The 24547-nt window shown below is 46.7% G+C and overlaps 1 protein-coding gene across 3 annotated transcripts in view; it reads right to left on the bottom strand.

Moving 5' to 3' along the window:
* LOC310684710 (phospholipase A2 inhibitor and Ly6/PLAUR domain-containing protein-like) overlaps positions 1-24547 on the bottom strand; it is an 83595-nt gene that overhangs the window by 45417 nt on the left and 13631 nt on the right. The window contains exons 1-5 of one of the 3 annotated variants that reach the window (XM_083456190.1): positions 15958-16049; positions 14875-14997; positions 13028-13177; positions 12203-12349; positions 10253-11254 (exon numbers count right to left, since the gene is read on the bottom strand). In XM_083456190.1, coding sequence (XP_083312316.1) covers positions 11100-11254; positions 12203-12349; positions 13028-13177; positions 14875-14997; positions 15958-16006 — 624 coding nt within the window. In that variant the 5' untranslated portion in view covers positions 16007-16049 and the 3' untranslated portion in view covers positions 10253-11099. Of the gene's footprint in view, positions 1-10252; positions 11255-12202; positions 12350-13027; positions 13178-14874; positions 14998-15957; positions 16051-24547 lie in introns of those variants that run through there. The other 2 variants (XR_014514790.1, XM_083456189.1) reach the window with 2 other exon arrangements.

Here is a 24547-nt window from a genome sequence, read left to right as displayed (position 1 = left end):
TCTCATCTCGCTTTCAGGCAGAGGGAGCTGACAATTTTTCACAGTCAGCTTTCTGGGTCATGTGGTCAGCGTGACTGAACCACTTCTGATGTAATGGAACACTGTGATGAAAGCAAGAGCCCACAGAAACGCCGTTTAGCTTCCCGTCACAAAGGGTTCTTCTTTCTCTTTTATGTATTTAATGTTTATGTGAAAAACATTTTGATATTTTTTCATTTTATGATATTGCACTGCATACACATTTAAATAAATAAAAAAAATGAAATAGCACCTCTCTTCAGATTACCAAATTTAATAACACTTTCCACATTGTCCAGATTCAGGCATCAAAGAAAATTGGAACCATTACATTGAATATGCCTTAAGAGCAATACACCTGCATATTTTTTCCAGATCAAGATATTTCTTTCAAATTCTTTTTCATAGGGGGACACCGAGTGCAACTTCTGAATGCATTCGCAGTAACCAGGTATTGTGACTCAGGTGAATACAGCTTCACTGCAGGGAATGGTAAATTCTTTCAGATGAAGAGGTACTGCTGCAACACTGAACTGTATAACAATGCAACTCCCAGTTGTAAGTTTCTGCATCATTTTAGAATCCTTAGGATGCTAGGGCTTTGCACTGGACTTGGTCAAGATCTGGATCCTTAGTCAAGCAGCAGTATTCAGAGGATATGTGCCTCATTCAAATGGGGTGAGACAGCCAAAATGGCTATAGGTTGGGTTGAGCAGTTCAGCACGATTTGGGCCTCTCAAGGGGTGGAGAGGCCGGCAGGATGAAGAAGCAGGCAGGAGGAGAAACTGTTTTTAAAAAGGACCTACTGGGCAGCTACATCTCTGCCTGAGAAGGGATGGGTTCTGAAATATACTCAGAGTCGCAAAGTGATATCATGCTCTTTATTCAGCTCATAGTGGTGAGGAGGAATGAATGAATGTCCCCTCAAAGTATCTGCTTTATATACATTATTTACACAATGGGCTGCACATGATTGGCTAATTCTGGAATTCTACTGTAAGCCAATCAGGTTGTGGATTCACTTATATCTGGAGCATGATTGGGTGGTTCCCGCCAACCAATCAGACTGCTGCATTGTTCTAGGACCAATCAGACTGATGCATTCTGAATCCTATTGTTCTAGGACCAATCAGACTGCTGCGATTTGGATCCTATTGTTCTAGGACCAATCAGACTGCTGCAGTTTGGATCCTATTCAACTCAGTACATAACACCCCTCCCCTCTAAGTTCCAGTCCTGCCCGGGAGGTCGCATTCATAGTCCTTAAGGTACGCCGGCGGCCTACGTGTGCGTTGCGGCCTGTGGTGTTCCCTGGTCCGGGGTTCAGGTTCTGGCTCGTGTTCCAAGGTTGCTGGCTGTGATGGGCCTGTTTGGTCTGGCGCAACCGGCTCGCTCAGTCATGGTTCTGGTTCCGGTGTCCTTTCGGCCTCGCGGGTCCTCTCTGTATTTACTGATTCTGCCTCTCCTGCTGGCCCCTCCTGCTCTATGGGCCTCACTGCCGCTCTGTTCCCTTGGGACTCCTCTGACCTTTCCTCCTCCTGGTTTTCTCCCGGGAATCGTCGCCGTATCTGGTCGCAGTGGCGGCGCCAGCATTGCCCCCCATCCGTTAGCACCTCGTATGACACGGGGCCAGTGACCCTGGTGACTGTGGCGGGTACCCATGCTGGGCCTGCCCCAAAATTCTTTGCGTACACTGGGTCCTGGGCCTCGAAGGTCCGGGGGTTCCTGCCTTCCCCCACCACTACCTCATCCTGAGCTCTATCGGGGTGAAGGCGGTCCAATCTGATTGCAAGGCGCCGACCCATTAGTAGTTCAGTGGGGCTCCGGCCAGTCGTTGAGCTGGGGGTGCTGTGCTGTGCTAGGAGGAATGTGGCAAGGCGGTACTCCCAATCCCCTTGCGTCATGCGGCGAAGGGTGTCCTTGGTGGTCCGCACCATGCGTTCTGCTTGGCCATTGGTGGCAGGGTGGAATGGCGCCGAACGGATGTGGCGGATGGCGTTCTGCGCTGTGAAGGTTTGGAATTCTCCTGACGTGAATGCAGTCCCGTTTTTGAAATAATTTTTATTAACAGGCCAATCACATCACATTGTTCAAATCACATTAATTCCAAATTATACAGCCAAATTTTAAAATTTTTGGGGGGTACCCATACATCAAGCTCAGCACGAGTCCAAAATTCCAGATGACTCCAGACATCACTTATTTGCTGCTTTTATTAAACAGTTCCATCCAGTTCGATTCGGATAGATCTTTATTACCTTCTTTCTCTTCTTGTTGTTATCATTTATTCCTTTCTTTGCGATCTCTGATGGTTTTCACAAACAGATTGAAGATTTAGCGTCTCTGTGTGGGTTTTATGCTCTGCCAAACTCATATTATTCAGGAGCGACCTCTGTTAGTCTTCGGTCGGTCCATTATTTTTCCTCAGGCTAGCCATAAATCAGACATTATCAGGGGCTCTGTCAGGTCAAACTTGCATTCCAGCCTTCTTTCTTTTTCAAATTCCTGAATCTCCTCCCCCTCGTCTGTTCTCCTGCCAGCCTGTCTTTGCGAGACGCCATGTTTTTTTAACTGCGTCATAAGAATTTTCCTCCTTCTCGCCTTTCAATCTTCTCGTATTGTAGTCATTTCCCCCACACAGTTTTAAAGTTCTGTTTATGTTTTTTTAAAACGCGACGATCTTATTTCTTTCTAGGGTGGAGGATTATTGTAGTCATATCATGCAAAGGAATTTAAGAGGGTTTTTTCCTCCACCCCCCCCTTCGTTCCAGCCTTATGTTCTCATGGTGGTAATTCATCAAGAGATTTACTTATCCATCCGTCACTCCCGATCACAGAGATGCATTAGTCAGCAGTCCTTATCTCGAGCCTTACTTGATATATGTGCTTCAGCCTTTCTTCCGATCCGTTATTGCCAATTAGTCCAATTATAATTCCAGACTGAAGCAACCAGCACGCGCTGATTGGAATCGGCGTCGGGAAGATCTGAATCCATCGAGGGCTTTTGCCAAGTGTTCCACACCCCCGTCTCTCGGATCAGGGGGTGCATTGTGAACACCGCTGGCAGGGCAGCCCCCCCCATACCCTTGGGGGGGTTTAGGAAGGCTGCATACTTCCCATAGCAGCCCCTTAATACCTCGTATGGGTCAGAGAGATGTTATTGTCGGCCATCTTCCAACGCGCCACCTAGTGGCCCCTCTGCAGTCCCGTTGTCTGAGACGAGAGTGTCAGGGAGCCCGTGGGTTGCAAACAGCCTGCATAGTACCCGGATGGCTGCGGATGTAGAAGTGGACGGTACCAGTGCGACTTCCAGCCATTTGGTGTAGGAGTCCACCACTATGAAGAATGTTTTCCCCTGAAAGGGGCCAGCGAAGTCCACATGCAGGCGTGACCATGGTGCTCGGGCGGACTCCCAGGACTGGACTGGGGCCCTTGGGGGATCTGGGTGGGATTCTTGGCAGGCCTGGCAGTGTTTGACCCAGGCCTCTATCTCTCCATCGATCCCCGGCCACCACACATAACTCCTGGCCAGGGCCTTCATTCTTACTACCCCTGGGTGTGTCTCGTGTAGGGCTGTGAGGACCCTTTTGCGGAGGGGCTGGGGAACAACGACCCTGCTTCCCAATAACAGGCACCCCTTGTGGGCCGACAGTTCATGTTTGCGGGTTGTGTAGCCAGCGAATTCTGGCCCAGGGCTGTTGCTGGGCCATCCCCTCCACACCCAGTCCAGGACCCGGGATATGACCCTGTCTTTCTTGGAATGGTGTGCAACTTCTTGTGCCTGAATGGGGCGGTCGGGAAGCAGCTCCAGGCTCATAACCTCTTGTGCAGGTGCTGGGTCGGGGCCTGTTTCCGGTAGTGGTAGCCTGCTGAGGGCGTCCGCATGGCCCATCGCCTTCCCAGGTCGGTGAATCAGTGCATACTTGTAGCTGGCAAGGAAAATTGACCACCTGAGGACGTGAGGAGACAGCACTTGGGGGGTCTACTTTTCGGGGGCAAACAAGCCAAGCAACGGCTTGTGGTCAGTCACCACGGTGAAGGGCCGCCCGTACAAGAAATCATGGAATTTTTTTACTCCCTTCACAATTGCCAGCCCCTCCTTGTCTATTTGTGAGTAGTTCCGTTTGGTTGCACTGAGTGTCTGGGAAAAGTATGCTACTGGTACCTCTCTTCCATCCGGGAGTTGGTGTCCCAGGACAGCTCCAATGCCATAGGGTGAGGCGTCGCATGCTAGCACCACCGGCAGCCTCTCATCGAAGTGTGCCAAGACCGAGTTTGAGACAAGCAAGTCCTTGACTGCCTGGAATGCGGCCTCCTGGCGCTGGCCCCACACCCAAGGGGCCCGCTTGTCCAGAAGTCTGTGTAGGGGCTCTGCTACCGCCGCTTTGTGGGGAAGGAAGGAATGGTAAAAGTTCAATAGTCCCAAGAAGGCCTGAAGTTCAGTCTTGTTCTTGGGTGCTGGGGCATCACAAATGGCCCGTACCTTGTCCCCAGTCGGGTGGACCCCTTCTGCGTCCACCATAAATCCCAGAAAATCTCACCTTCGTCGCCAGTGAAATATACTCAGAGTCGCACAGTGATTTCATGCTCTTTATTCAGCTCATAGTGGTGAGGAGGAATGAATGAATGTCCCCTCAAAGTATCTGCTTTATATACATTATTTACACAATGGGCTGCACATGATTGGCTAATTCTGGAATTCTACTGTAAGCCAATCAGGTTGTGGATTCACTTATATCTGGAGCATGATTGGGTGGTTCCTGCCAACCAATCAGACTGCTGCATTGTTCTAGGACCAATCAGACTGATGCATTCTGAATCCTATTGTTCTAGGACCAATCAGACTGCTGCAGTTTGGATCCTATTCAACTCAGTACATAACAGGTTCCCTTTCCAAACAGGCTTCTCCTGAATCTGTCCGAATGTCAGTCCTAAAACCAGACTGGGTCTAGATAACCTTTTCATCCAATAACACTTGCTGGTGCCCCACCAAAACTGTAAAGCCCTTGGGTGAATTACAATAATATAACATACAGGTACAAAACCAGATAAAATCATTAACATGCTCACTATACTTTTGATTTTGGCAGTTCCTGATCGCAACGTGCTGGCTGAAAATGGGTTGAAGTGCCCAGACTGCTTCTCCAAAGGAACCAAAAACCTAATAAAACAATTTTTAACAAAGAAAGAATGAAAAGAAACTCCAGCTAGGAGCTTAGGAAGTGGGGTATGGTGGGTGCAGTCCACCTCGGGTGTCACCCTGATGGGTGGTGACAATATGGCAGGTGGCACTCACTGCAGGGCCTGCAGCATGCCCAAGCCATGCATCTCAAGAGCCCGCAGGCTCCACGCTGTCCGCCCACTGCCTCCCCCCCCAGCTGTAGGGCACCGTCGGTGTGGGCTCTGCGCGTGCGCTGCCAGGCAGTTCGCCCTGTCCCTCGGCACCCCACCCTGGGTGCCGGAAAGTCTTCCTCCGCCACTGACTCCAGCCATCATTAGAGGAAGCTGATCTCTTAGAGTTCTCCATGATCCTGCAAACAATGGCCTGGTGGCCCTCTCTGTTGGCACATGCACCATCGCCCCAGCAGGGCCGTTCCTGGGTTTTGGCAAAGTGGGCAGGTGCTCCCCCCTCCCCACAGCACCGTGGGCAAGAAACGCTCCCTAGAGCACTTGCTGGCCAAGCAGCATTGGTGGATTTGTATGCCAGCCAACCAGCAGATATTTTATCACACTGCCCCCCCCCAACACCATGATTGGTTGGATTGTTTGCTGCCATGAGGAGGTGATATTCAGCGGTGATATTGCGTGTGATTTGTGGCTATGTTAAGGGTTAAGAGAGCCAGTGTGGTGTAGTGGTTAAGAGCAGTAGACTCGTAATCTGGTGAACCGTATTCGTGTCCCCGCTCCTCCACATGCAGCTGCTGGGTGACCTTGGGCTAGTCACACTTCTCTGAAGTCCCTCAGCCTCACTCACCTCACAGACTGTTTGTTGTAGGGAAGGACGGGAAAGGAGACTGTTAGCCACTTTGAGACTCCGTAGGGTAGTGATAAAGCTGGATATCAAATCCAAACCCTCCTCCTCCTCCTTCTATTTTATCATATGACATCATCCATCAAACTCTGAGGGGTTGGGCATAAGCAATTGACAGGAGGTACTATCCTTAAACAAGTGGTGCCTGTTGTAAGCATGACCAAGGTTTTCTGCCAGGTTGCTCAGTCCGTGGAATTTGGGGGACGGGACACTGTCTATGGCACCCTGTCTGAAGGCATCTAGGAGAGACAGACAGACCGGTTGTCATGCCCTGGCCTGTAGTTCAATTTCAGGAGAGATGAGCTGGATGAGTTCAGGAAATCTCATATTTTAAATCATGATTTCTGTGCTAATCACACTTCTGCCTGTCTGGTCAAATGTGCTCCTTGGCAAGGCTTCCCCAAGACATGTTGCCAGATGAGGCAAACCACAAAATTGTGCCTCCCCATTCCAGGAAAGAAGGGTTGAGTTAAGATCGACATCAGGAAGAATGCAAGAGGTGAGGAATAAAGAGCTACATTGGAAACAAGAGTGGGAGGAGATCAGTAGCACCTCCTATTGTAGGGTTACCAGATGTCCCCGGTTCCCAGGGACAGTCCCCCAATTTGCAAATCTGTCCCCGGACAAATTCTGTCCCTGGGAAATGTGGCAGCAGCAGCCTCAGCAGCCCAGAGCCAGCCTATTAGCACAGTTGGCTCTGGCTGGCTTCAGGAGTTGCTCTCTGCCGTGGCACCACGTCAGCAAACAGCAAGCAGCTCCTGAAACCAACCAGAGCCAACTGCACTCCCAGGCTGGCCCCTTCTGGGCAACAGCCATTCGCCCATTACTCCAGAGCCTCCCCTGATCTGTCAAAACAAAGGGGGAAGGGGAAGGAGATCAGGGAAGGCTCGGGAGTCACAAGCAGGTGGCATGCCTTTGCCCATTTTTTAAAAAAAACTCTGTGCATTTATGTTTCACAGAGTGTGAGAGAAGGGTTTTGCACCTTTATACAATCTGCATGTGTGCTTGGGCCCAGAGGAAAATCTCCACCTGGTGCCAGTAACCAGGTTGAGAGGTGGAGAAGTGGCCATCTCCCAGGATGAGTGGCTGGGTGAGAAATTCTCCAAGGTGAAAATGGGGAGGGCATGTCATTGGGAGCCAGGGAGTGTGCTTGCAACTTGTCAATGCTGTGACTTGTTTGCAAAAAATATTGAGGATGAAATTGCTTGCATCCACTGGAAACTTGACCCCTCTGTTACTGCAGATGAGTCTCAAGGGGTATGCAGAGCACAGTCTAGCCCTATTGTCTATTGCCCAAGAGGCCACTGAAGAGGTGACCTGATTTTGGGGGAAGGGGCCAATCTGGTCTCTCAGGAGTGCAGTGCAGCTGTTTCTGCCACTGAGGCAGCAGCAGTGGGCAGGGAATTCTCTGGAGGCCAGATCTCCTGATCTTATGGATCCAGCCGCCTAAGATGGTTGTCACACCTAGCCTCATGGTTGGGACAGTCCTGCACTTTAGAATGCCAGACTACTCATTCAGCCCCCTCACCCTCAGTATGTAACTAGCATTACAAATACCAAATGGGGAAAAGCTTTTACAGCTCTACAACTCCAGTGTATGAACTCTGTCATATGAGACTCTGTGTATGAACTCTGTGCAATGTATTTTGTTTTGTTTTTAACCTCTTTTATGTATTTTATCTTTTGTAATCTCTTTGGCTAAACCAATAAATAATACTTGCATTTGTATCTGAAAGAAACAGATCTGAGATCTGGCAGCCATCGATGAGATCGCACCTAAGCGCCCTCTGCGACCCCACAGAAACCGGGCTCCCTGGTTTACCGAGGAGCTCCGGAAAATGAAGCGGGACCTCAGACGGCTAGAGCGAGTATGGCGGGGTGCCCGTGACGGAGCCTCAAGAACATCTTATAGGGCTTTTATGAAAACCTACGAGATGGCGGTGAAGGCTGCTAAGAAGTCTTACTTCTCGGCCTCCATTGCATCCGCTAGCTCTCGCCCGGCGCAATTATTTAGGATAATCAGGTCTTTAACGTCCCTTGAGGGACAGCCAAATTTAAATAACAATTTGACACACAGCTGTGAGGCATTTGCGAGCTTTTTTGCGGAGAAGGTCTTGTTGCTCCGCCATGACCTCCCTGCCAATTTGGATACAATAAAGGAACTGGAGGCCCCTCGACTGTCCTCGGGTCCAGTATTGGACCACTTCAACCGGATATCCCCAGCCGATGTGGACAGACTCCTCCGAGCTGGAAAGCCCACCACCTGTCCTCTCGACCCGTGCCCGTCTTGGCTGATTAGAGCGTGTCCAGACGAGGTGCGGGCCCTCCTGGGGGATATCATCAATTTGTCCCTTGGCACGGGGACATTCCCAGGAGAATTGAAGGAGGCAGTGGTGCGCCCGCTCTTAAAGAAAACATCATTAGATCCTTTAGATCTATCCAATTACCGCCCAGTTTCGAATCTTCCGTTCCTGGGTAAGGTGATTGAGAGAGCGGTTGCTGAACAGCTTGGTGGGTTTCTGGATGAAACATCGGCTCTCGACCCATTCCAGTCCGGATTCCGCGCTGGTCATGGGACCGAGACGGCTCTGGTTGCCCTAACAGATGATCTTCATAGACAGCTGGATCAAGGTGGGTCGGGGCTGCTGATTCTTCTAGATCTGTCAGCAGCTTTTGACATGGTCGATCACAAACTTCTGGACCACCGCCTTGCCGACGTGGGGATTCAGGGCACAGCCCTTCAATGGCTGCGCTCGTTTCTCTCTGGTCGGGGACAGAGGGTGGCGCTTAGGGGGGAATTGTCATCGCGCCACTCCTTGGTGTGTGGAGTACCTCAGGGTGCGATACTCTCCCCGATGCTTTTCAACATCTTTATGCGCCCCCTCGCCCAGCTTGTCCGGAGTTTTGGGCTGGGTTGCCATCAGTATGCTGATGACACCCAACTCTATCTGTTGATGGATGGCCATCCTGACTCGGCCCCAGACACACTGACCAGATGTCTGGAAGCTGTGGCTGGATGGCTACGTGGGAGCCGGTTGAAGTTAAATCCTTCGAAGACAGAGGTCCTGTGGCTGGGACGGGACGATATGGGACTGAGGGGGCAACTCCCATCTCTTGCGGGGGTGCAATTAGTGCCAGCACCGTCCGTTAAGAGTTTGGGTGTAATCTTCGACACCTCCCTTTCAATGGAAGCGCAGATTGCAGCTACAACAAAGGCGGCATTTTTGCATCTCCGCCAAGCTAAGCAGTTGGCTCCTTACCTCTCTCGCCCTGACCTAGCAACTGTGATCCACGCGACGGTCACCTCCAGACTGGATTATTGTAACTCGCTCTACGTGGGGCTGCCCTTGAGACTGACCCAGAAACTCCAGCGGGTGCAGAATGCTGCAGCGAGACTCCTTACGGGGTCTTCGCTGCGAGATCACATTCACCCGGTGCTATACCAGCTGCACTGGCTCCCGGTGGAGTACAGGATCAGGTTTAAGGTGCTGGTTTTAACCTTTAAAGCCCTATACGGCCTAGGACCCTCGTACCTACGGGACCGCCTCTCCTGGTATGCCCCACAGAGAAACTTACGGTCTTCAAATAAAAACATCTTGAAGGTCCCAGGCCACAGAGAAGTTGGGCTGGCCTCAACTAGAGCCAGGGCTTTTTCGGCCGTGGCTCCGATCTGGTGGAACACTCTGTCACAAGAGACCAGGGCCCTGCGGGACTTAACATCTTTCCGCAGGGCCTGCAAGACAGAACTGTTCCACCAGGCCTTTGGCCAGGGCACAGCCTGACTCCCTCCATTGGCAATCTTCGCAGAGCTCTGGCCCAATGGTTGCCAGTGGCTTGAATTAATTAATTTTATAATGAATGATTTTAAAGTGTTGTTTGTGCTGTTTTATTGTTGTTAGCCGCCCTGAGCCCGGCTTCGGCTGGGGAGGGCGGGATATAAATAAAATTTATTATTATTATTATTATTATTATTTTATTTCCCATAACCATTTATTTCGTATTGTAATGAACAGAATGAAAACTTAAGTATTTTTTATTGAAACATTGCAGGGTTCTTTGTAGTTATTATACACAATCCCCACACAACTGTCATGGAAATTCTACTCAATATCAATCCAGAGAAGATCCCAATGTATAGTTAGCAGAGTAAAAACTTAAACACGTTTCAGGATTCCCCCCACAATAGACCGGAGGCAATTAATATTTCATCCAGCAGAGTTTTACTGCTACTGAAGGCAAATGAACACAATGGTCACGTACACAATGCATTCAGGATTGGCACTGTCCACAAGAAATCCAGTTGCACCAGACTTTACATAAACTTACAATAACTTACAATAAGTCTAAACCTTAACACTATATACGGAACTCCACACCAGAAGAAAGAGATATAAAAAGAGAAATGAAACCCGGGCTCCTTCTGGCCTCTTAATATGACCTTAAAAAAGAGATAACATAAGCAGTTTAAGCCAGCTGTACTAAGCTTCTCTGAAGGAGTAACCTAAACATCATGACCCTTCTGCTTGTTTCTTTCATACAGAGAAGTTTCCAGAGCCCCCTTGAATTAATCAGAATAGGGAAGATGTCTGCAGGCAGAGAGCCTTCTCAGTAGTGGCGCCTGCCCTGTGGAACGCCCTCCCATCATATGTCAAGGCAATAAGCAACTATCTTACTTTTCAAAGACATCTGAAGGCCTCCCTGTTTAGGGAAGTTTTTAATGTTTAATGCTGTATTGTGTTTTAATATTCAGTTGGGAGCTGCCCAGAGTGGCTGGGGAAGCCCAGCCAGATGGGCAGAGTATAAAAATATTATATTGTTATTATTATACACCAGATCAATATTTTCTGCACCAAGAAATGCAAACTGACAATTCTGAATCCTTTTTCTCTGCCCCTTGCTTCGCTTTACTGCCACCAAAAGCAAAAAAGTAAGAACCAGAGATCCTGAGTCCTGGATTTCACCACTAGGCCTCTAATTCCCTCTAATTGCCATGAATTTTGGAATACACAAGGAGGGGTCTACACTGTCCCATTTACCCTTCATATTCAAGCTAGTGTGAGATTCGTGAAGCATTATAACAGCTTTCTTGGATAACTAAAAGGAGAAAGCTCCCCATTGCAGTTGCAACTCTTCCATTTTCACGGAGTGCACAAAAATCTGCTGTTCCACAACCTTGGAAAGTGAAATTGTGCTGCTCAATGACATCTAGGGAAAAAAGAAAACAAATGTTGACATGAGTCCTTTACCCAGGGAATAGGAGAGGATGCCTGTGATGCTAAAAAGGGAATTTTACTAAGTTAGTATTAAAATGTGCATATTTAAGAAATCTGAAAAATATCATAATTTCACTGGAACATGAATATACATGAATTCTGATGCACTATAAATCCTTGCAGTAATGGTCTGAGTTAGCCAGATACCGCTCATTGTCACAAAATTTAAGGAAATGTATTACAATCCCCTGAGCCCTGAATTAGCCCTGAGCGCTCACTGGAAGGACAGATCCTGAAGCTGAGGCTCCAATACTTTGGCTGCCTCATGAGAAGAGAAGACTCCCTGGAAAAGACCCTGATGTTGGGAAAGATGGAGGGCACAAGGAGAAGGCGATGACAGAGGACAAGATGGTTGGACAGTGTTCTTGAAGCTACCAGCATGAGTTTGACCAAACTGTGGGAGGCAGTGGAAGACAGGAGTGTCTGGCGTGCTCTGGTCCATGGGGTCCGAAGAGTTGGACATGACTAAACGACTAAACAGCAAAATTACAATCCTTTTCCATAATATGTTTTTTCAGGAAGAGGAACAAATTTTGTCCTGGACTACATTCCAGTGGTGGAGAGATCCAGATGCAACTGGGGTGAAGCCATGAATGCACTTTTTACTTTTGTTCCGAAGGGTATTTTATATACACATCTCACTCTCAATCCTTCTTCTGGACAAGCTAGTGGCATTATGAGAGTTTAAGGACAAAGTCCAGGTAGGCAGAACACTAAGGAAGGGTGCACAGTGGGGCCAGTGAAAGATGTGGTCCCTCTCATTTTTCCAGCAAGATGCAAGGGAAAGGGAAAGGGTGGGAGGGAGAATAGGAGAACAGGAGGGAGTCTGCATGAACCATCTGATGACTAGGCCCTTTCCCCATCTGAGTAGCAATGTTACCTCTAAAAAGAGATCCTTTAAAAACAACACACTGGGTCTCATTCCCAAGGCATTTGATGGTCTTCTCACTTTCACACTTTTTCTTTCCTTTGGAGAAGCAGGCTGGGCACTGCAAACCATTTTCAGCCAGCATGTTGCGGTCAGGAACTGCCAAAATCAAATGTATAGTGAGACTGTTAATGGTTTTGTCTGTTTTTGTATCTCTGTGTTATATTATTGTAACCCACCCTAGGCCCTTATAGTTTTGGTGGGGTAGCTGCACATACTCATGGATGAAATATAATCTGGACACAATCTGGGTTCAGGACTGAGCATAGGACAAAGTCACCATTGGTCTCTGAGATGAATGACCTTTGCCAAAATTCGGGTGGGGGGGGAGTGTGAACTTTCTTTTCTTTCTTGATCTCTCTGAAGGTTTTCATGCCATTGGTTATGGTGTAGCCTCTTTGAAATTATAGGATCTTAGATCCCTATTTTTATACAGAAATTATGTCTCTCTTCTGCTCTTCAGCAATAACCTATGAGTTTCAGTGAACCGCCCTAAGACTACCAGGTATAAGGTTAGTGTTAGGCAACCCATCCCTTCTCAGGCAGAGCTGTAGTTGCCCAGTAGGTCCCTCTTTTTCACAGTTTCTCCTCATGCCTGCCTCCCCATCCTACCTGACTCTCCACCTTGAGAGTCCCTAATAGTCTTGAGCTGCTCACCCCATTTGAATGAGGCACAGGTCCTCTGAATACTGCTGATTGACTAAGGATCCAGGCCTTGGCCAAATCCAGTGCACAGCCTTAACATGTTAAGGATTCTAAAATGATGCAGAAACTTACAGCTGAGAGTTGCATTGTTACACAGTTCCGTCTTGCAGCAGTACTTCTTCATCTCAAAGAATTTATCATCCGCTGTAGTGAAGCTGTAATGGCCCGAGACACAAGAGCTGGATCGCGAGCATTTATTCAAAAGTTGCAGTCGGGGTTTCACTATGAAAAAGAATTTGAAAGAAATACCCAGTTTGGGGGTGGGGGCGGGAAATATGCAGGTCTATTGCTACTCAGGCACATTTGTTGCAATGGTTCCAATTTTTTTTGTATTGTCTGAATGAGGACCTTTTCAAACAATATACAAAGTGTTATTAAATTTCTCAGTCTAAAGTGATGGGCTGTTCCTTTTTTATTAATTAAAATATGTATACACCACTATATCATAGAAAGAAAAAATATCAAAATGTTTTCCAGCTTTAATGCATAAAGCAGACAATAAAAACTGTATTAAAAGTAAAGAAACTGATATCAATGTATATTTAATGGCTAGTATGGGCCACAGATTTTGGGGATAACATACAATTTACAGCGTGGGAGAAGTTATGGGATTGGGGTTTTAAATTTACAGCATGTTACATGCTGAAAGAAAATTATTTGAAAATGATGTAAATAGCAGTAAATTAGCAAAAATATACAAAACTGGGTCAATTGTATGTTAGAAATGTGGTGGACATGTAAGATAGTATTGGAGGTTCAGGAAATGATTTATTATGAGTTAAAAAGGTTTAAAATAACTTTTTTATTTAAAACCCCCCCAAAGCTTTTCTTTTAGGAATCCTAGGTGCCGAAATCCCAAGGGAACAGAAATGACTAATTATGTATGCAACCACGGCTGCACGAATGTTATTGGCCCAGAGATGGAAAGAAGATGAACACCCTACTAGAGGAGAATGGCAGATTAAGTTGAGGGATTATGCTGAATTGACAAAAATGACTGGAAGAATCAGAAAACAGGAAGACTGGAATTTTAATAAGGAATGGGGAAAATTTATAGTGTATCTTAAAAACCATTGTAAACAGTCAAAACTTTTAGAAGGGTAAGCAGGGTGTCAGGGAACTGCCATCGGAGCGGGAGGGGGAGAGGAGGCTCCAGGACGATGGTGGAGAGGGTCCCAGTAGGGGGAGAGGTAGCCCATCCTCTGGGGAAGGAAATCAGCGTAACACCAGTGGAGAAGGGGGGCAGATGGGAGAGGTGGCTCCAGGACTCTTTGCAGGAGACCAGTGGAGAGGGCATGAGTACTCCGTTGCCCACACCCACTTTGCGCAGAAAACTTCCGCGCAGGCAAAGGGGGAGGAGACTGGGCGTCAAACAGCTTCTATGCTGGAAGAGGTTTAAGAAACGCCCACTGACGGATTCTGCCAGCGACTGAGGCAGCCACGGAACTTGAGGCTGTCCAGACAGAAAGGGTTCAACCAGGCAACCTAGCCAGGAGTAACGGCAACTTACGCACGAGCAACCCCTAGAACCATTACACAGGGATTTCTCATTAATGCAAATCAAATTGTCCAAGCTTGGAGATCAGCACCCAGATCCAGCCACTGATTGTGATCAGGTGATGTTAGGTTCCCCATTTTCATTTACAAACCATTGTTTACTTCAGGATTGGGAAGCTGTGATCCTCCAGATGTTGTTGGACTACATCTCCCATCACCCCTGACTGGTGGCCAGGCTAGCTGAAGCTGATGGGAGTTCTAATTCATCTATAGTTGAAGTGCTACAGCTTCCTCAACTCACTTTTTTCACGGCTGAGTTGCCCTAGCATAGACTTCTATATGCTAGTAGAACCCTTAACGTTCAACAATCTTAACCTGGATCTAATCCAACAGCAAAAGACAAAAAGGCAGGAAAATCTTACTTATATTTGTACGCAGAACACTGGCAACACAGGAATTTTTCTTCCAGTCACAAGTTGTTTTAAGATAGTCATTGTATGTCATTCCAGTATTGTTAAAAGCATATCTGCATTTCAGAGGTAATACTGAAGACAGAAGCAAAAGTTTACTTCATGGATTATTATGATAATTAACATTATTATTAGTTGGTTTTGCGGTTTGCTTAATGAGACTAAGAGGAGGCGGTGATAGCAAATTAAAACTTTTAACTTAAAAGGAGTTCAATTTTAAAAGCATTTTAATAGAATGAAATGAAATGAAATGAATAAACACTCATTAATTAAAACTCTCGAAGTCATCATTCAGAACACTGGCTGAATTATTTCCAAGAGGTGGGGAGATGAACCCTCCCTTTCCATGGCCCACTTTTCCTCCCATCCAGACTCTCACTTAAATACATTTTATTCCCACTGTTTGGTTACAAGCTTAGATCTGGGTACAATTAAACTAAGACTCTCAGTGGCTACAAATCATGATGGCTATGTACTACCTCCAATAGCAAAAGTAAAATATTTCCTCTATCAGTTGCTGGAACCAACGGTAAGGCAGAGTGCTGCTGTGCTGAGGTCCTGATTGTGAGCTTCCCATAGTCATTGGGTTGGCCAGTGTGAGGACAGCATCCTGGACTAGGGATAACACAATCAATCAATGACACTTGCTCTTAATTTGTATTTTTTCCAATTTATTTATTTATCTGCAGTCACTTCCTCCCAGAAGCTCAAGGCTGTGTGCATAGTTCTCCCCTCCCCATTTTATCCGCAGAAGATTCCTGTAAAGTAGGTTAAGCCAAGGTATAGTGACTGGTCTAGGATTCCCCAGTGAGCTTCATGGCTGAGTGGAGATTCAAACCCTGGCCTCCTGTATCCTTGTCTAACACTCTAATCACAACAGCACACGGGCTCTTTTAAATTCAGCTTCTCAGATTTCCACAACCAACGAGTAGTAATAGAGAATCCAGAATCCTCTGGATCCTCACCAGTGGGTTACTGTGGGTTAAGTGGGTTAATGTGATCTGTTCCAAGATAATAAAATGTTCCACATCTTACCTGCAGAAAGTGGGGCCAAGAGGAGGCATGCGCTCAGGAGTGCCTTCATCCTTCTAGAAAGACTCAGAACAGAGATGGATGCAGGTAGAGGCTTACCTGGAGGGATTTATAGGCCAAGGACTCATGGTGCAGGCAACACTTGGGAACAAATTGTTCAGTGAGGTCCGGGAATGGGTGTTGTTTGTTCACCACCAAGATAAAGAGGAACATACTGAAATTCAAAGCTCAGCGTAGGAATTGTCTATGATCTCATTAGTTGTTGAGAAACTTTTCAGATTTCTTTTTTGATATAAATAATTTACAATTTAAATGTAAATGGTGAAGACACTCAAGAAAGCAATTTAGAGCAAAATAGGTGAGGGCAAAAGCCACTCTGGGTGGCTTCAAGCCTATACAGAAACATAATAAAACATCAAACATTAAAAACCTCCTTATACAGGGCTGTCTTCAGATAACCATTAAAGGTTTCATAGTTACTTATCTCCTTGACATCTGATGGGAGGTTGTTCGACAGTTTGGGCATCACTACCAAGATGCCCCTCTGGTTGGTTGCCTTCTCACAGTGACAGAATCGCCAGAAGGCCCTCAGAACTAGATCTCAGTGTGTGGCCTGAATGATGGGGGTGGAGATGCTCCTTCAGAAAAAGCCTGGATATTAGATCCATTCCAGCAAGGCTAGAAAGTATGGAATGGGCTCGGGGTCTCATGGAAGCAATGGATGCTTTAACCAGGAAAACTGACCCTCCTGTCTCGGCCGTGGCTTCCAAAGGGTAAAACAGATGAAGTGAGACCTCAGGAGTTGAATGTGCTAGTGACTGAAAGAGTGCCAGGTATGAATCAGCAACTCACACAACTGTGAGAAAGGTCTCAACTGGAGCCAGCGATGGCCATGGAGCTTCCTTCATTAGGGAGCTACACAAACATGGCCATTCTCTTAACCAGTCGAGTGGAGGGTATGAGGCTATGTGCAAAGGCCATTTGAGGAAGAGACATTGTTGGTTCAGCTCCAAATTACCTCCCAAAGCTGTTATTGCATCCACACGGAAAAAGAGTGGGGGAGGTGAATCAATCCCTTCAGGTGCAGGCAAGTAAGACTGAGGTAGAAAGTAAGTATATGTATCTGGAAGTAAAGGATATTTGTATTGCAAAGCCTCCAGTAGATTGGGATATCGTTTATTGCCTCCTTCCAAGAATATCAGTCTGTTAGGGAGTTTGTGCAAGGCTGTTTTATTTGTGCTCCAGAGCAAATCTGTAAAAACAAGGCTGATGAGAAGGCGAGCTACACAAAGAAAAAAATAGAAAGAAATTAGTCCCACTGGCTTCAGCTGCATCTAGGCAGGTGATGAGGTTGGCGAATAAAACATTAGGCATCCTGTGGCATTATTGGTTAAGAGCACATTTCAGGCATCTGTCAGCCCTTAATTCCTTGCGGGTGGTGCTGCCCTGTGAATCTGACATGAAAATGTTGGGTAAGCAGTGGGACGTAGATGTGCATGTTGCGTTGATACCCAAAAGGATGCAGGTGGTGCTGTGGCCTAAACCACTGAGCCTCTAGGGCTTGCTGATCACAAGGTCTGCGGATCAGTATGCGGTGACCTCCTGTTGCTCTGTCTCAGCTCCTCCAACCTAGCTGTTTGAAAGCATAGCAGTGCGAGTAGATAAATAGGTACCACTGCTGCGGGAAGGCAAACAGAACTTGTCAGAAGCGATTTAGTGATGCTGGCCACATGACCAATAAAGCGTTCTGAGGGCAAACACCAGCTCCCTCAGTCTGAAAGTGGAGAGGAGCACTCCACCTCAAATTCGAATTCAATTGAACTTACCATCCAGGAGTCCTTTACCTTTACCTTCAACTTCACCGATACCAAAAGTTAGTCCTCGCTCCCATCCTTTCTCAGGAAGCCACAGTTGGAGATTGGCATGCTTGGGGGGAGGGACTGCTTCCATTCAAGAGTTATACAAAATCCTCACCTGCCCACACTTTCTGAATTTGTCTAAATTTGGTTTCACGTTCCTCCAGAGGATGAACTTAACTTTCCTCCCTGCAGGGAAGGCTTGCCCCAAAAGCACTGGAGCCTAACAATTGATTTGCATACTATACACATGCGGTCTTTCCCACCTATGTGGTTCAGAGTTTTTCTGTAATAATTAAATAAAGTGCCTCTAGCTGAATCTGATACTGTGCTCCTCTGAGACTTTGTTGTTTTATGCAGCCAGGCTACTACAGCTCCTCAATGCTTTTTTGTAATCTGCATTTTTAAATGCTTATTTCGAAAGCGTGCCTGCCATTCAGTTTTATTAGGCTGTATCTACATAGCAATTTTAAAGCAGAAATTTTAAAGGAGCCATATATTGGTGCAGGGCAGCAGGGAAGGTGTCAACTCCCCTGGTACGGATACTGCAGGATCAAGGACAGCTCCAAATAAGCAACTTTTCCCAAGAAGGCTGCAATGTCAATTGAGGACATCTGACTGTGTCCCTCATTAAAGCAGAACAATTAATTTTGTGCTTTAGTTGTTCTGCTGCAAGCACTGTTTGAATGGCTTGCAATAATGTTTTGAAATCTCTTCCCACAATGGCTGAGACAGCAAACCATATTCTTCAGTGCCTGGCTATAGCCCTCATTTGCTACAGACATGTGCACAATCTGCTAATACTATCACATCAAAGGTCTATGGGAAGTTGATGGCTCCTTGATGGATAAAGGTATATTCTGAGCCAGTGCCTCTGTCTTTGCTTTTACTTAATGTAGGGTCTTACCAAACTGGAAAGAACAATGTACAATCTTCCAGGCCACTGACCAAAGTGCAATGAAAGCCTCAAGATACTGCTCAGGTACTGAAAGCCTCAAGATACTGCTCAGATACTGCACTTTGCTCAGCTGGCAAAACTAGACATACCTCAGGGCTGTTGAAAGGTGTCAGGGACACACTGGTAGGCACTGAATAGAATACAATGACTCCAAGATCATTACTGAGAGCTAATTAAATCATTTTACAGAACTTTGCCCCTCCTTGGCCTAATTGTGTCAGATTGTCAGGACAGGGAGAGATGCTTTGACTAAGCTGTTCAGTTTGGTGATGACTGTTCTAAGCCACATTGTTTTGAATTTACCCCTGCTAGTTATTTATACCCACTTGAAATCCCATCTACCATTTTCAAAGGATAAGAAGAACCTGGCTGTGCTCTTTTTTGCTCTTCAAGATATGGCAACCCTAACAGGAGGCACTGATGGCCACCAATTTAAATGACTTAAAAAGAGGATTAGAGAAATTCAGGCAGGGCAAAGTTACCCACAATGGCTATGTTCTACCTCTACTGTCAAAGGAAGTTTGCCTCTGAATACTTGGTACCTGGGAATTGCTGATGGACAGAATATTGTCGCAGTCGAAGTCAAGTCCAGCTTGCAGGCTTCCCACAGGGATCTGTTGAGATGCTGGACTTGAGGGGTGATTGCCCTGATCCAGCATGTTCACCTTATGTTTAACTGCTGAGGGACAGAGCAATACCCTCATTTCCCACCACCCAAGGTACATCTTAGCCACACACAGCACAGAAGGCACAGAGGACATTCTGCACCAAGCTGTCTATTTTGGGGTGTCCTTCTCTTTGCGTCATGATTTGTTAGGCCTACTTGTTATTGTTGTTTAATTGCTTAGTCGTGTCCAACTCTTCGTGACCCCATGGACCAGAGCACGCCAGGCACTCTTGTCTTCCACTGCCTCCTGCAGTTTGGTCAAACTCATGCTGCTAGCTTCGAGCTTCGAGAACACTATCCAACCAGCTCGTCCTTTGTCGTCCCCTTCTCCTTGTGCTCTCCATCTTTCCCAACATCAGGGTCTTTTCCAGGGAGTCTTCTCTTCTCATGAGGTGGCCAAAGTATTAGAGTCTCAGCTTCAGGATATGTCCTTCCAGTGAGCACTCAGGGCTGATTTCCTTAAGAATGGATAGGTTTGATCTTCTTGCAGTCCATGGGACTCTCAAGAATTTCCTCCAGCACCATAATTCAAAAGCATCAATTCTCCAGCGATCAGCCTTCTTTATTGTCCAGCTCTGGCTTTGGGAAGAAGGGGGTAGTACTTAGGACCCTGTCAGAATCCTCACACCTTCTTCCAGAAGCTGTACAAATGCCTCCTTTTACTGCTTCTTTCAGACCAGAAAAAAGGGGCTTGCCCAACCCTTGCACTGTTCCCACACCTCTGCATTGTTTAGCCTAGGCAGTAGTCTAAACCAAATGTGCAAAGAAGAAATATATACTCAGAAAAGCCTTCATAATGCCGGAGTGATCAAAAGCCAAGGAAGAATTCAGCAGCAGGTGACCTATGGAAGAAGAAGGAGCTGACTTGCAGTTATTATGGGCCAAGGAAACGTGCCCAGGAATTCCAACTAGGAAGGACTGTTCCAGTGAGGAGCAGGAAATTATGGAAATAGAGAGTGCATGCTTTCCCAGAAATCCTATATTTCCATATTGTAACACAAAGCTCTTCTTTCATATTGGATGCAATCCTCTTAAGGAACTCTGTGGGAGTCAGCCAGATGCCTCTTCCAGTCCAACCACACCTACATTGTCAGTGAACAGGTACCGTATTTTTCGCCCTATAGGACGCACTTTTTCCCCTCCAAAAATGAAGGGGAAATGTGTGTGCGTCCTATGGGGCGAATGCAGGCTTCGCGGACCTCTCCGCAAGCAGCGGGAGCGCTCCCCCTGCTTGCGGAGAGCTGCCTGCATGCTGAAGCCTGCGCGCGCTGAGCTCAGCGCGTCCAGGCTTCGCGGACCTCTCCGCAAGCAGCGGGAGCGCTCCCGCTGCCTGCGGAGAGCTGCCTGCATGCTGAAGCCTGCACGCCCTGAGCTCAGCGCGTCCAGGCTTCGCGGACCTCTCCGCAAGCAGCGGGAGCCAGCGCTGGGCTCCCACGGCTTGCAGAGAGCTGCCTGTTTGGGGGCTGGGCTCGAGGGAAGCTCGAGCTTCCCCAACCCCGCGCTTGGGGGGGAAATAATTTTTTCCCTTTATTTCCCCCCCAAAAAACTAGGTGCGCCTTATGGGACGGTGCGTCCTATAGGGCGAAAAATACGGTACTTTAAATGAATATGTTTGTCTCTCGGGCTTTATGATAAAACTGAACTCGAAACAACCTACTCCTAATGAGGCACAAAGTAATCCAAAATTAGCATGTCCCACACAAGCTCCAGAAATCAGGAGAACCTGGAACCTGCTTGTATCCATGGGGCCATTCAAGTTTGCACTGGAGGTTTTGTAGCTTATCAGTAAATTCTTTTTTATGCAGTCATGATGGCTACCTTCCCTTCAGTATGAGAGCCATTAAGCCTATTAATACCAGTTGTTGCACATCACAGTGGAAGATGTGCCCCGGAAAGGGATGTGTACTCACTGATGGTTGCCACATCTCTTTGAGGGCCAGAAATTGGTGTTAAAATACACTAGCTTAGATTAAGTCAGATTTGTTGTTTTCTGTGTAGGTATTTTCCCAAATGTTCCCGAATTCTTAAGTGACTTTCTTCTACGATCTTTTATTCCTATATGGTAACAGGGTTCTTACTTCACAGTTGTTATTATTATTATTATTATTTAATAAATATGTATTTTGTACTTTTCGTGCTTATTTGGATACAGTGTTGATTCAAACCAGAATCTCAGATCTCTTTGTGCATCCTGGGTGATATATTTTGCTGGAGACATCGGGCAACAGCTCCTACTTTCTGGGTCACCCAGATGTCCTTTGTACCCACAGGTGTCTCCTGGACCTGAAGGGAAGAATGGCTAGCAAGAGGGTCATCCTAATATTCTGGGAGTTTGGCCTTTTCTTGAACAGAAATCAGAAGACAACAAGAGAACAAGCTCTTAGAATGATGGGTCCTTTTCATAAGCTACAGGAATGAAAAGTTTTTAGATAATATCTCCTCTTGTGACCTGTCTTCAGTGATCTGCCTTCTGAATAGCTTTCATCTGTATTTTAAGCAAACACACTTTACTCTCTTCCCCATATTTCTCTTTCCCCTCTCCTTCCTTCCTCTTTTCCTTTCCTTTCCTTTCCTTTCCTTTCCTTTCCTTTCCTTTCCTTTCCTTTCCTTTTTCTCTTATTTCCCCCTTTCTTTTCTCCTCTCTTTCCTACTTTTATGCTGTTCTCCCTTTTATAGACCCTAACATTACCATGTTTGCAAAAAATATTGAGGATGAAATTGCTTGCATCCACTAGAAACTTGACCCCTCTGTTACTGCAGATGAATCTCAAGGGGTATGCAGAGCACAGTCTAGCCCTGTTGTGTTCAAAGAGTTTTAGTTGGTCAAAAGAAACAAAGATCATCAAGCTGGAGGCAAAACAAAATGACCACCTCAGTTTCTCTCTATCTTTTGTGGTTGGCTGTCTTAACTGTATTTTGTTCTGAAGTTGTTCTATGGGTTTTCGGATCTCTATATATATATCCACAGGAAACAAGGAATGGAGGAGACTAGCAGCACCTCCTAATTTTCCAAGAGCCCACTGAAGAGGTGATCTGATCTGGGAGGGGAGGTGTAAATCTGGTTTCTAAGGAGTGCAGCTGTTGCTGCCACTGTGGAAGCAGCAATGGTCAAGGAATTCCTTGCAGCCAGATCTGCTGCCCCTATAATGATCTCTGGCAGGCATGCAGCCTCATAAGCGGCAAGGACTCTCTGTCAGTTTTATGTAAGTTTGTTTACAAGAAAAACACATCCAGAGTATGGCGTGCCACAGACAAAGCACAGCCTCTTTCTTCTTTTTCTCTCTCGCTCTGCCAGTGAAGTCTGGGGCCTGCCTCCCCCAGTTCGTCTCTGGGCACACTGCCAAACCTTCGCACTGAAATGTCAGGAATGCCAGCCATCTTTAATGGATGCCTGCCTGGCCCTCTCCTTCTGATCCTTCATTCCATAGCGTGGTGATCTAGTTGCAGAGACAAGCCTGTACCATGCTCTCTAACGAGGAGAGTGAGCATCCTGGCCAGCTCATCCAGTAAGTCCCCATTAAGCCCGGCTCGATACAACGCCATGAGGGGCTTCTCCCCCCACTCCAGCTGTTGCCACCACATATTGAACTCCACCTAAAATTGCATCACTGTTCTACTCCCCTGCCTCAAATTAAGCAATTGCCTGGAAGCGGCAGTCTGCCTCTGGGGGTCTTGGAACATCGTATCCATGAACGCCAAAATCCCGCCTTTCTTCTCCTTCCCTTCCATTGCTCTTAAAGCTTCTCCACTCTCCTCATTCAGGGACTGAATGGCTGGCCTGTCTCTTCCCCAGAGGGATGCGGGTGGCGCTGTGGTCTAAACCACTGAGCCTCTTGGGCTTGCTGATCACGGGGTGAGCTCCCGTTGCTTTGTCCTAGCTCCTGCCAACGTAGCAGTTCAAAAGCACACCAGTGCAAGTAGATAAATAGGTACTGCTGTGGTGGGAAGGTAAATGGCATTTCCGTGTGCTCTGGTTTCCGTTACAGTGTCCTGTTGCACCAGAAGCGGTTTAGTCATGCTGGCCACATGACCCAGAAAGCTATCTTTGGAGAAGCGCTGACTCCCATGGCCTGAAAGCGAGATGAGCGCCACAACCCCATAGTTGCTTAATCGTCCAGGGGTCCTTTACCTTTTTTACCTTTCTTCCCCAGAAGACACCGCCTCAGACTCTGGCTTATCTGATGGTTGCCTGGCTTCCAACACTTCCTCTCTTCCTCTTGAGAACAAGCAGATAATTCTCTGGGAAGGAGGGGTGGGCTGTCCTCTCTAAACTCAAACAGACAGCTTGCATCTGCAGAGTTAGCCCTTTGCTAGCTCAGCTCAATTTCTGAGGCTGCCCGTCCTACTGTGCTCTGGGGGGCCATGTTCCTGACGACCCCTATCAATCCAGCCACCTAAGATGGTCACCACACCTTGCTTCATGGGTGCGACCATCCTGCATCTTGATATGCCAAACTACACATTCAACCCCATCACTATGTAACCAGCATCACAAACACCAAATGGGGAAAAGCATTTACAGCTGTGACTCCAGTGTCTGAAGTCTGTCATAGTTGAAGGATGCTATCACCGGATTCCCTTTGTAGAAAAAGTTTGCCTACATGGAGATAAGGTTCTGAAATATTTACCCAACTACTTGCTGGTTTGTCCCATCTATGAGGACTTAAGAGAAGTTTTGTTCAAATATTTAAACCTCCCAAATGAGAGATAGATTGGGTATATGATAAAACTTTTTATTAAGGGACAAGTGCCCATACACCTCTGAAAAAGTGGTCTGTTCTGCTTTTACAGTGACGATTATAAGGAGGAACAATTATTCTGCGTTTATCCTGTTTTATTTATTTTATATTTTGTAATTGCTTCAGCTAAACCAATAAATAATAATTGCATTTGTATCTGAAACAGAACTAAGAACCAAAATTTTATTTCCCATAACCATTTATTTTGTTTTGTAATGATCATAATGAAAACTTAACTATTTGTTAATGATACAGGGTTCTTTGTAGTTAGAATCTACAACCCCCACATTTTGACCCATTTTTCATTGCCCCTTGCTTCCGTTTACCTCCACCAAAAGCAAAAAAGAAAGATCCACAAATCCTAAGCCCTGGA

The sequence above is a fragment of the Podarcis tiliguerta genome (genome assembly GCF_965153285.1).
Source record: "Podarcis tiliguerta genome assembly, chromosome: 8".
In the NCBI taxonomy this organism is placed as follows: domain Eukaryota; kingdom Metazoa; phylum Chordata; class Lepidosauria; order Squamata; family Lacertidae; genus Podarcis; species Podarcis tiliguerta.
This window is presented reverse-complemented; position numbering and strand designations above follow the sequence as displayed.